Genomic DNA, 13,034 nt, shown 5'->3' on the forward strand with positions numbered 1-13,034 from the left:
TTAACCGGCTTCTGTTTGTTCTTAGCGTCTGTCACCAACTCACGATCATTTAATTTTTATATATGCATCTACTCTATCACCAATATAGAATTGCAGGGATTTTTGCTTCTCAGCACTCTCTGCTTTATGATAGAATTTCCAAAATATGGTCAACACTCTATATATTCCTCAAATGCATGAAATAATTTCGACCTAAAACTGTACCGTAACCAACTTTTTGGGGAACATTTAATGTTGTGATGAAAATTCCTAATCAGAGAGGAGCTGGGAATTCTTTCAAGGGGACCAAATCCACTCACAAAATATTACAATTAATATCTTGACTGTAACATATAAATTGTGCTTTTCCACAAAGTGAGCAATGACTACCAATGTCATTGTAAGCAATGTGTGAAATTTAGTCTTGTTGTTTTCCCCTGTACTAGTAGTCACCTCCACCACATGGACCCAGGAAACAATACAGGAATTTCAGAGTTCCAGCTTCTGGGATTTTCAGAGGAACCAGAACTGCAGCCCCTCATATTTGGGCTTTTCCTCTCCATGTACCTGATCACTGTGTTTGGAAACCTGCTCCTCATCCTGGCCGTCAGCTCTGACTCCCACCTCCACACCCCCATGTACTTCTTCCTGGCCAACCTGTCCTTTATAGACATCTGTTTCACCTCCACCGCTGTACCCAAGATGCTGGTGAATATACAAACACAGAAAAAAGTCATAACTTATGACAGCTGCATCACACAGATGTACTTTTTCATACTTTTTGCAAGTTTGGACAACTTCCTCCTGACTGTGATGGCTTATGACTGCTTTGTGGCCATCTGTCACCCCCTGCACTACATGGTCATCATGAACCCCCGGTTCTGTGGACTGCTGGTTCTGGTGTCCTGGATCCTGAGTGTCTTGCATTCCTTGTTACACACTTCCATGGTGTTGCGGCTGTCCTTCTGTACAGAGGTGGAAATCACCCACTTTTTCTGTGAAATCAATCAGATAATACAACTTGCATGTTCTGATACCTTTCTCAATAACATGGTGATATATTTTGCAGCTATGTTGCTGGCTGGTGGTCCCTTCATTGGGATCCTTTACACTTACTCTAAGATAGTTTCCTCCATACGTGGAATCTCATCAGCTCAGGGGAAATATAAAGCATTTTCCACCTGTACGTCTCACCTCTCTGTTGTCTCCTTATTTTATTGTACGAGCCTAGGAGTGTACCTTAGCTCTGCTGCTACCCAGAGCTCCCAGGCAAGTGCAGTGGCCTCGGTGATGTACACGGTGGTCACACCCATGCTGAACCCCTTCATCTACAGCTTGAGGAACAGAGACATAAAGGGGGCTCTGATGAGATTCTCTAGGATGGCAACTCTGAAAGGGACAATCATCCTGGAGCTGAAGAAGTGCCCATGACGGCCGGGCCCAAAGCCTGAGCTGAATATTAGGATACTTTGATCAGATTGTGGAAGTGGAACATGTCTCTTTTATTTTTTTTCCTCGAATTTTTATTTTTACATGTCTGAATAATTTACATAACATACTTTATTTAGCTCTGATACCCAAGATATTTTCTCTTTGTCATCTTCATACTCTCTCAATGCCATTTCTAACCTAGGATGTGAAATATTAAGACATTCTCACTTATCCAAAAGACTACATAAATCTGTTAAGAATAATTTTCTCAAATAAAATCTATCACAGTGAGTATTTTTTTCTTTTGTTTGACTGAACACTACTCCTGTGAAAAATCTACTCTTGGCCAACACAGCTGTTTATGTAAGTTTATAACAGAGAAAAATCTGAGACCATGTGCTTCACTCTTGTGAACATCATTCCTTTGTATATCACTACCTTCACTGCTCTTCCTGGAAATGCAGACTTTGACGTACTGGTGGTTATAGCTAATCAAGGGATTTTTCTGCACATTAGAATTGTGTCCTGTTACACAGATGTGTCTTCCATGCCTACCATAGTCACTGGCAAAAAAAAAAAAAAAAAAAAAAAAAACCCTAATAAATATATGTCTTCAAGTGTAATCTACACAGAGAAACAAATATGGAAAAAATACATTGACATAATGTAGCCTTAGAATTGAACATGGCTTTAAGAATGATAAGAAATATATTAAAGCACACATTTATTTCTGTGAAAAATGTTTCTTCATCAGACACTTCATCTATTCATTGAATTATGATATATCAGAGTCCATTTGTAAAGTGTATTCATTAAGATGAAAGACAGGTGGCATATTTGGGGTTTTACTGAATTGTTTTCTGGATTCCGGTTGAAATTTTCCTGTGCTACATATGAGTGTGATTCCTTCCATTTCTCCAAATGAACTATCCCCCACTATTCAAAATTTTCTCATAACTTCTAGAGTGGCAGTGAGTGAAGAACGTCAGTATCATCCATTATATATGATCCTCACAGCCACAGGATGACTCACCAGAAAGCTTGGGTTCCTGTCCAGGATGTGAATCAGAGTCATAAGTTTGGTACACACATGCATGTCCTTCTCAACCTTTCCATGTTACCTCAAAGGGGCTCAATGGAGTCATTTTTATAATACAATCACATACAAAAAACTTGAAGAACAAGGTAATCTTGAAAGTTAGTTTCAAGCATCAGAACAAATGCCTAGGATAAAAAGAATCAGATTACTACAAATGCCCTTGAGCTCCATCTGATTTGATTATTGTATCAGTTAGCAATGCTGCATACAAAGCATCCTAAAATAAAATGGCTTAGGATAGGGGCCACGGGTGGCTCAGTTGGTTAAGTGTCTGCCTTCAGCTCAGATCATGATTCTGGGGTCCTGGGATCCAGCTCCCCAGCAGGCTCCCTGCTCAGTGGGGAGTCTGCTTCTTCCTCTCCTTCTGTTCCTTCCCTGCCCGCCACTCAAACTCTCTCTCTAGCTTGCTCTCTCTTGCTCTTATGTAAATGGTGAAAGTTTAAAAAAAAAAACAATAAAAAGGACAGAATAGGTATTAAATTGTCTGTTGCCTTATCAACTGGTGTATATTTTGGAACTTACCTAATTTCATTAAGAACATATGTGGAGCCTAGAACATAACATATTACACTTGGCTTCCATTGTCCCAGCTGAGAATGGCGAAAAAGTCTTTCAGAGCTCATAAATGAAGTACAACAATAAAGAAGTGAGTCTGATTTTTTAGTAAACACAACTTTTAGAACAAATGTGTTATATTCTTCAACGGATTTATTTGGGAAGCCATATATATGCGCCAGTGGTGCCATTCCTCAACATAATTTTTGAAATTGTCTTTAAATTTGCCTTTATACACAATTTTCAAATGCCTTCTCCTTTTTCCTGCTAAACTACATATCCTCCAATGTACAAAATTAATACACTCACACACACACTCATTTCCTTTTTGAACAAACAATAGCATTACTGAATCTGAACACCCATCTGCTCACCAAACTGATATTATAATTATGTTTGGCTGCCTCCAAAACCAAGTCCATTCCACAAAGACAATATTTGAAATAGTGTTGAGATACCCTCCCAAAGAAAAATCCCTCAAATATTTTAGGTAATCGTAGTTGTACTGGGATCAGTTGAATTGGAAACCAGGAGCCTTACTTATAAAATGATGGATTCATTTGAGGGTATGAATTGAGCTGTGTTTATTCAAACATTTAGTTGCATTATTTAATAATAATTAAAACCAATATTCGTGTGGTGCTTTTCTACTAAATAAATAAATTAATTAATAAATAAATAAATATTTTAAAAATGGCTTATTATAATGTCTTTATTATTGAAGGAGGTTCTAGGGTCAGGAATTGTTCTGATCTCTGCAGGGCTCCTCAAGAGTCTGAAGTCAGGTGGGAATCTCTACGTTGTGTTTCTAAGGCTCATCCACGAGGTGTGTGGCTGCAGTGCTCTTCTGTCTTGAGTCAACTTATGTCATTTTACCCATTTCATATATGTAGGAAATCTTCTAGTTACAAAATAAATGAGTTTATCAAATGTGAATTGTCTTAGTTTAATTCTTCTGTTTTTAAAAATTCTGTTTTATTTATTTATTTATTTATTTGACAAAGAGAGATTGAGCACAAGCACAGGGAGCAGAAGGCAGAGGGAGAGGGAGAAGTAGGCTCCCCACTGAGCAGAGAGGCCAACTCAGGGCTCAGTCCCGGGCCCCTGAGATCAAGATCTGAACTGAAGGCAGACACTAACCAACTGAGCCACCCAGGCATCCCTAATTCCTTGATCTTAGCACCCACATGTGAACCAATACTTTTCACAGTTGGGCGAGAGCTCTCCCACCCTGATAGGTGTGACCCAGCTACCTGTGCTCCAGATCTGACCCTGAGTCATGCACCACTAGAATTTTTTAATTCTAATTAATTTACTGGGGCATTATTACATGTGATATACTGTACACTTCCTCTGCAACTTTAGGAATTGAAAGAGTCATTGAATAATCATGGGTACGTACTGCATGATTCCATTTCCATAGAATTCAAGAGGTGCACAGTAAGCTCTCACTACTTAGTTGTGCAATTGTTAGGCGGTAATCCCTCCAACCTTCGTTTTCTTCTGAAGGCAATGTAGAATCACAAACATAACTTCAAGGGATGTTTTAAGGCAAGATGCAATGAGTGGAAATACTTTGTTGGGGACAAAGAATGTTCAAGGCTAAGAGTGGGTGTATGTAAATGTATGTATATCCACATACATTTTTATTTCAAGAAAACATACTGACATGCAAGAATGTACGTGCACCAGACTCCTAACCCTCATTATAACTCGTTATAAACTATCCATTGTGTGGAAAGGAAGCTTGAGTGAAACATGATGGGTAAAGAAATGAAAACTATGAATGTTTGCTTTCACATATGCTAGGAGTGTAGAAATTTAGAAAAACAAAATTTAGGGAACAAGTGGCCTTAATTTTCACAACGGATCGCTTTTCCTACCTAAGTGCCCAGAGGCCTCAAAGACAGAACCACATTGACATTTATGCAAGGACAACTCCTCCATACCAGCTAATAGGACTGAAAATCTCCAAACTGACTAGATTTTTCTTCTACTTAAGGTAGGGTTTCAACACAAAATGCCCTGACCCACAGAAGCTAAGTGAATGATTTGAGAGGCTTAAATTTAGTTTCTTCAAAGAAAATTTTAGTGGAGAAATGGCTTTGTCACTTTCTTATTGCTTCTTTCACCAAGTACCACAAATGGTTTCATAGATACAAATTTATACTGCTCCAGTCCTGGAGGTCAGTGCCAAAAATGAGTCTCTTTGGGCTAAAATCAAGATGTCTCTGAAGGACACAGAGAGAGTGAATTCCTTTCTACTTACATGAATCTGGGTCATTATTTATTCTCCACAAAAATGCATGTCATCCCAAACTCTTCTTGGTACCTGAAAAATATCCTCATTAGAGTCACTCTTTTTGTTTCAGATTTATTTATATTTATTTATTTATTTATTTATTTATTTATTTATTTATTGGAGAGAGAGAGAGCAAGAAAGGGGGATGGGGCAGAAGGAGAAGGAGAGGGAATTTCGAGCAGACTGCTAGCTGCCTAACTAAGCAAGAAGCCCAAAGTCGGGCTTCATCCCAGGAGCTGGGAATCATGACCTAAGCTGACACCAAGAGTTGGAAGTTCAACTGACTGAGCCACCCAGATGTCCCTAGAGTCACTTTTTATTATTATTATGATACGTGAGTCACCATACAGTACATCATTAGCTTTTGATGTAGTGTTCCATGATTCATAGTTTGTGTGTAACACCCAGTGCTCCATGCAATATGTGCCCTCCTTAATACCCTTCCCTGGGCTAGCCCACCACTCCAACCCCCTCCACTCCAAAACCCCCACCTTGTTTCCTGGAGTCACTTTTTAACAGTTATCCAAAATAAACTTGAATAACAGAATGATTATGAATGTTGCTGCATAGCAAGCCATCCTGAGGGCAAATGGTTTGCTATAATGTCTTTAGTATCAAGTGGAGTTGTATGGTGATGAGTTGTTCTGATCTCTGTTCATTTCCTCAAGAGTCTTGAGTCAGCTCTGTGTAAAGTGGGGAGGATCTGCTGATCTCTCCAGGGCATTCTAATATAATCTGGGCTTGGATAGCTAGTTGTGGCTAATCCAGGATGGCCTTGGCTTGGACAACTGGGCTCTGCTCCACATGTCCTCACTTCCTCTGGCATCACACTAGCTATTTGAAGGCAGAATTCCAAGAGAGAGCAAGTGAAATGCACCAAGGTTCTAAGGTCCACTGTCACCCAATCATATACTGCTGGACATGGCAAATAAAAAATTCTAATCCAGCCCAAGTCAAAGGTGAAGGAAGAGTCTCCACCACCTAAGAGAACGTGCTGCCCACATTGCCAAAGACATGGCTACAGAGAAAGTATGTGGGGCCACCTCTCCAAACAGTCTACCACTGGGGTAAATTTCAATCTGAAAATTTTCCTTTCCACTTTCACATTCAGCAGTGGAATGATCTCAGAGAAGACAATGGGACTGAATTATGTGTCTACTGGCAGTTAGGAAATTCTACTCCACAGGGTCAGGCTTCCCTCCAAAGCTAAATATCTCCTCTCACCCATTGCCTAATGATCACCATTTCTAGTCTAAGAAAAGATCAAAGAAATAAAAGATTTATTTTCCAGATGCCTCAGAGAGCAGGGACCTTGTGTGTAGCTCAGTGATTAATGGAGCTAAGAACTGTTGTATCACTGATGCCATATTCATGGCATCCTTATGTGGATACTGTTTTCCTATTGATTGACCTTCCCATTGACATGTTTATAATGGTTTTCATCCTGATACTATGTTTTATTTTTTTTATGGGGAGAATTCTGCTGGAAGGAGGTGACATTTGAAGTGCAAATAGAATACAGGGACATGGAAATATTTTTTCCTCATTTTTTTCCAGTTTTATTGAAATATAATAGACATATAAAATTCTGGAAGCTTAGGCATACAACTTGGTGACTTCATATACTTATACGTTGGGAGATATCACCACAATAGGTTTGTGAATACATCCATCACTTCACAAAGTTATCATTTCTTTTTGTTGTAAGAACATATACTATGGACACTGTTAGCAATATTCAAGTATACAGCACAATAGAATTCACCGTAATGACCATGTGTACATAAGTTCCAGAACTCATTTATCTTATAACTGAAGGTTTGTAGGCTTTCACCATCATCTTTTCATTTCCCCAAACCCCAGCCACAGGCAAACATCAACCTAGTCACTGCTTCTATGAGTTCAGAGTTTTGTATTTAACATATAAGTGAGATCATACAGTAATTGTCTTTCTCTGACTAATTATTTCACTTAGTGTAATACCCCTGGGGTCCATCCATGTTTTAGCAAAGGACAGATGTCTTCCTTTCTTTATTTGTTGAATTCCATTTTGCAAACATGCCATCATTATTAATTCATCTGTTGATGGATACCAGGCTGTTTCTATGTCTTGGCTATTGTGAATAATGCTGAAATGAACATGAGAGCACAGATATTTGATATATTACAAATATGTGGGAATTAAACCATACCAGCCATTTTAATAAATGTGATACACCCCATTCATAGAACGAAATATAACAATCATATGATCATCTCAATACATGCAGAAAAATCTTTTCACAAAATACAACATCCTTTCATGATTAAAAAAAAAAAATCTTCAACAAACTGGGTATAGGAGGAATATACCTCAATGTAAAAGAAGGCCATCTATGACAAACCCACAGTAACTTCATACTAAATGTTGAAAGGTTAGAAAATGTGTTCTTTGCAATCAGGAGCAAGACAAGGGTGTCCACTCTCATCACTCTCATTCACCATAATACTGCACATCCTAGCTAAAACACTCAGGCAACATAAAGAAATGAAAGCATCAAAATCAGAAAGAAGGAAAGAAGGAAAGAAAAGAAAGAAAGAAAAGAAAAGAAAAGAAAGAAAGAAAGAAAGAAAGAAAGAAAGAAAGAAAGAAAGAAGAAAGAGAAAAATGTAAATTTATTTACAAAAGATGTGAACTAAATAGAAAAAATCCTGCAGACTCAACCCTTAAGAGTACATTCACCATGATGTACAATTACTGAATCACTGTATTCTACAAGTCATGTGTACAATTACTGAATCACTGTATTCTACTCTACTATATCATTCTCTATGTTGACTTTATGACCTGCACCAATAAAACGTTATTAAATTGAAAATTTGTACTTGTGGTAGACCTTTTGCGGAGACGGCACCAATTCACTACTTATCTCTGTATCCACGTACTTGGCAATGTGACTATGAAGCTCCTTCCAATGAGAAGTGGAGTCTATTTCTCCAACTTTGAATCTGGACTGAACTTAGTGTTTTCTGTGCCTTGACTACTAGTGTATGCTGAAAATGACAATGTGACTCAAGGGGACATTGTGTGTTTCTGCTGCTCTCTTGTAGCCTTGCCTCTGCCATGCATACAAGGCCAGTCTAGCTTGCTGTAGGAGGAAAAAACATGTGGAACGGAGATCAGTTGCTCATGGCCAACCTAGACCAGCCTACCACCAACAAGACCGCAAATTGAGAACACAGCCAGGATTAGTGGAGCACTTCCAGCTGACCCACAGCTGACAGCAGCCTCATCAGGAGACCAACAGAGACCAGAAGATTTCCCCAACATAGACCCCCATGAGATTTGAAGAGAAACATTGTCTTATATAATTTACATTTAGCATGGCTTATCATGCAGCAACAGCTGACTGGTTCAACAATAAATGTAAACAGAACTGAGAATATTAAGAGTAATCTACTGGTTCTTATATTTGACATTTGTTCTGATATTTAAAAGGACTATTCCTAATGGTCTGGTTAATCACATTTATTTCAGATAACTATACTAAAAAGTGACCACCATTCAGAGTCCCATCCAGGTAACTGGTAGAGGTTGGAAAGACCTCTATGTTTTAGCAGAAAAGCTTGTGGGACCCTCAGTCACAAGTTTCCATTCCCAGAGCATTACTGGACAAGAATTCAAGCTCTTCTCTGTGTCATCCTTTAATCATAGGATGGAAGAGTGTTTAGAGCATAAAAAGGACAAAGAAATTAATGATGGAGTGAACACACCAATTGTTCACTTACTCACACTGTAGTATTTATGACAACGTTTTTAAAGGGGAAGAGTTTAGGGGCGCCTGGGTGGCTCAGTCGTTAAGCCTCTGCTTTCGGCTCAGGGTGTGATCCCAGGGTCCTGGGATCGAGCCCACATTGGGCTCCCTGCTCCACTGGGAGCCTGCTTCTTCCTTTCCCACTTCCCTTGCTTGTGTTCCCTTTCTCACTGACTGCCTCTCTCTCTGTCAAATAAAAAAATAAAATCTTTAAAAATAATACAAATAAAGATAAAGATAAAAAAATAAAGGGGGAGAGTTTAGGGCAATGGGAGGAGTCATATTCATGGGTGGGACTTGAAATTTTCAAATAGAAATAGTAAATCATCCAATTAAATAATACAAAATCTGCCACTAAATTCTTCACTCCAATTAATAAAACCTTTTAAACAGGAACACCAAAAATTCTACACTTCAATGAGTAGATGTTCATCATCAAAAACACACTATCTGCCATAAGATATGGTGTGATACAAAATTTTGCTTCATCAAACTTCAGGTCTTCTCTGATACCAAGCCCATATTAAGTCAATTGGTTTATGCAAATTTGTCTTATTATACATTACTCTTGGGGGGAGTTTTCCATAAGGAATTTTTGCCTTACTATTCTGTTCCAGAGATACTGTGGGTGCTGAGCTGATAAGGAAACGAGATCTTAATGAGGATCTTAAACCCCATGACTACCTACAAAACAAACTAGTCGATTAAAGTATATATTACCGAGGACATTTTTCAAAGAACTGGAACAAATAGTCCTTAAATTTGTATGGAACCAGAAAAGGCCCCAAATCGCCAAGGAACTGTTGAAAAGGAAAAAAAAAGCTGGGGCATCACAATGCCAGATTTCGAGCTGTACTACAAAGCTGTGATCACAAAGACAGCATGGTACTGGCACAAAAACAGACACATAGACCAATGGAACAGAACAAAGACTCCAGAAATGGACCCTCGACTTATGGTCAACTAATCTTTGACAAAGCAGGAAAAAACATCCAGTGGAAAAAAGACAGTCTCTTCAATAAATGNTTGGGGATGTACTGTATGGTGACTACCATAATATAATAAAAAATCATTAAACAAAAAAAAGTCACAGCCTAAAAAAGAAAAAGTATATATTACAGTTAAGAACATTTAAGGAATTATCATAGAAAGGAATGACAGACACAGAGTGAAAAACTGTGGTCTCAGAATTTCCTCCACAATAAAATTATAAAAATGGCCTCAGTTGCCAATATCATTTATTTTACAAAACTAGGACCATTCATCGCTATATGATGCAGATGGGAATCTCCAAATGGTTTCTGATTCAAGGTTGGGACTAACTTTGGAAATTAAGGAAAAAAAAGGAAAATTGTTGGCTATCAGAAGGAGCAGAAAGTTCAACAAATGGACTTATTTAAATTCAATAAAGCAGTTGAACTTTAGAAATATTGAAACTCCAGGATATACAAGAGAGATTAAGTTCTTATTTCATGATCTGATTAAAGAATATCAATTTCTGGCTATTAGGCATTAAGCCTGCAAGCACAGGTACTTGGGGAAAAGTGGCCCTTTGTGGCTCCACTGAAAAATTCACTTAGAGCTNTTTGTGGCTCCACTGAAAAATTCACTTAGAGCTCTCTTTATGTCTTTGTTCCTCAGGCTGTAGATGAAGGGGTTCAGCATGGGTGTGACCACCGTGTACATCACCGAGGCCACTGCACTTGTGTGGGATCTCTGGGTAGCAGCAGAGCTAAGGTACACACCAAGCATTGTACAATAAAATAAGGAGACAACTGAGAGGTGAGATGCACAGGTGGAAAATGCTTTGTACTTGCCCTGAGCTGATGAGAGCCTAAGTATGGAGGAAACTATCTTAGAGTAAGAGTAAAGGACCCCAGCCAGGGGAGCACCAGCCAGCAGCATAGCTGAAAAATATATCACCATGTTATTAAGAAAGGTGTCAGAACAGGCAAGTTGGATCATCTGATTGAGTTCACAGAAAAAGTGGGGGATTCCCACCTCTGTACAGAAGGACAGCCGCAACACCATTAAGGTTTGTAACAAAGAATTCAGGACACTCATGATCCAGGACATCAGAACCAGCAGTCCACAGAGCCGGGGGCTCATGATGACCGTGTAGTGCAGGGGGTGACAGATGGCCACAAAGCGGTCATAAGCCATCACAGTCAGGAGAAAGTTGTCCAAACTTGCAAAAAGTATGAAAAAGTACATCTGTGTGATGCAGCTGTCATAAGTTATGACTTTTTTCTGTGTTTGTATATTCACCAGCATCTTGGGTACAGCGGTGGAGGTGAAACAGATGTCTACAAAGGACAGGTTAGCCAGGAAGAAGTACATGGGGGTGTGGAGGTGGGAGCCAGAGCTGACGGCCAGGATGATTATCAGGTTTCCACACACAGTGATCAGGTACATGGAGAGGAAAAGCCCAAAGAGGAAGGGTTCCAATTCTGGTTCCTCAGAAAATCCCAGAAGAAGAAATTCTGAAATTCGTGTACCATTCTTTAGTTCCATGGAGTCGATGTGACTACCAAAATAAGAGAAAAAGAGCATGACACAATCATGCCTTACTAACCTGGCAGACATGTTACCCTTTATATTCTGCACTCAAGAAATTAATGTTTATATATGTGTATAGTACATGATAAAAACACTGAGAACTAGGAATAGAGAAAAGCTATCTCAAGATAAAGCCATATGAAAAACCCACAGCAAGCATGATACTCAAAGGGGATACAGTCAATATTTTTCCTTTATGGTCAGGAACAAGGCAAGGATGCCCACTTTCCTAATGTCTGCTCAGCATAACCCTGGAAGTTCTAGCCAGAGCAATTAAAGAAAGAAAAGAAAAGAGAATAAAGGAAAGGAAAGGAAAGGAAGAAAAGAATGAAAAGAAAAAAAGAAAAAGAGAGAAGAGAAGAGAAGAGAAGAAGAGAAGAGAAGAGAAGAGAAGAGAAGAGAAGAGAAGAGAAGAGAAGAGAAGAGAAGAGAAAGAAGAGAAGGAAAAGAAAAGAAAGAGAAAGAAAAGAAAAAAAGAAAAGAAAAGGAAAGAAAAGAAAAGAAAAGAAAAGAAAAGAAAAGAAAAGAAAAGACAAGACATCCCAACTAGAAAGGAAGAAATAAGCTTATGTATGCAGACGGTGTGTTCTCAAGTGTAGAAAAACCTAAAAATGTCACAGAAACACTCAAAGAGCTAATAAATTAATTCAGCCAAGTAACTGGATACAAAGCCAAACCCCAAAAAGTCATTGCATTTCTACATACAGACAGTGAACTATCTGAGAAGGGAATAAAATAATTCCATTTGTGTGACATCCAAAAGAGTAAGACTATCACCTCACACCAGTCGGAATGGCTAGTTTAGAATGACAAGAAATAACAAGTGTTAGTGCAGAGGTGGTCAAGAGGAAACCCTCATGCACTGTTAGTGGGAATGCAATCTGGTTCAGCTACTGTGGAAGCGGTATGGAGATTCCTCAAAACATTAAACATAGAAATACCCAATGACCAAGTAATCCCATTACTGGGTATTTACCCAAAGAAGACAAAAACACTAATTCAGGGGCACCTGGGTGGCTCAGTCATTGAGCGTCTGCCTTCAGCTCGGGGTGTGATCCCGGAGTTCTGGGATCGGTCCCCGTATCGGGCTCCTCCGCTGGGAGCCTGCTTCTTCCTCTCCCACTCCCCCTTCTTGTGTTCCCTCTCTCACTGGCTGTCTCTCTCTCTGTCAAATAAATAAATAAAATCTTAAAAAAAAAACACTAATTCAAAAATATATGTGCACCCCACATTTTGCAGCATTATGTACAATAGTCAAGATATGGAAGCAGTCCAAGTGTCCATTGATAGATTAATACATAAAGAAGATTGGTGT

At 38.9% G+C, this 13,034-nt stretch overlaps 1 protein-coding gene and 1 pseudogene across 1 annotated transcript; one reads left to right on the forward strand and one right to left on the reverse strand.

The window, feature by feature from the left end:
• Positions 1-638: 638 nt before the first annotated feature.
• Positions 639-1,311, forward strand: LOC117801870 (annotated as a pseudogene).
• Positions 1,312-2,350: 1,039 nt separating this feature from the next.
• LOC117801869 (olfactory receptor-like protein OLF4) lies at positions 2,351-11,677 on the reverse strand. Its single transcript, XM_034657927.1, has 2 exons — positions 10,771-11,677; positions 2,351-2,370 (listed from the first exon to the last, which is right to left on the reverse strand). Exons 1-2 carry the CDS (start codon positions 11,672-11,674, stop codon positions 2,351-2,353), a joined length of 924 nt encoding a protein of 307 aa, XP_034513818.1. The 5' UTR covers positions 11,675-11,677.
• Between the last annotated feature and the right edge of the window lie 1,357 nt (positions 11,678-13,034).

Source organism: Ailuropoda melanoleuca, chromosome 4 (genome assembly GCF_002007445.2).
Source record: "Ailuropoda melanoleuca isolate Jingjing chromosome 4, ASM200744v2, whole genome shotgun sequence".
Lineage (NCBI taxonomy): Eukaryota > Metazoa > Chordata > Mammalia > Carnivora > Ursidae > Ailuropoda > Ailuropoda melanoleuca.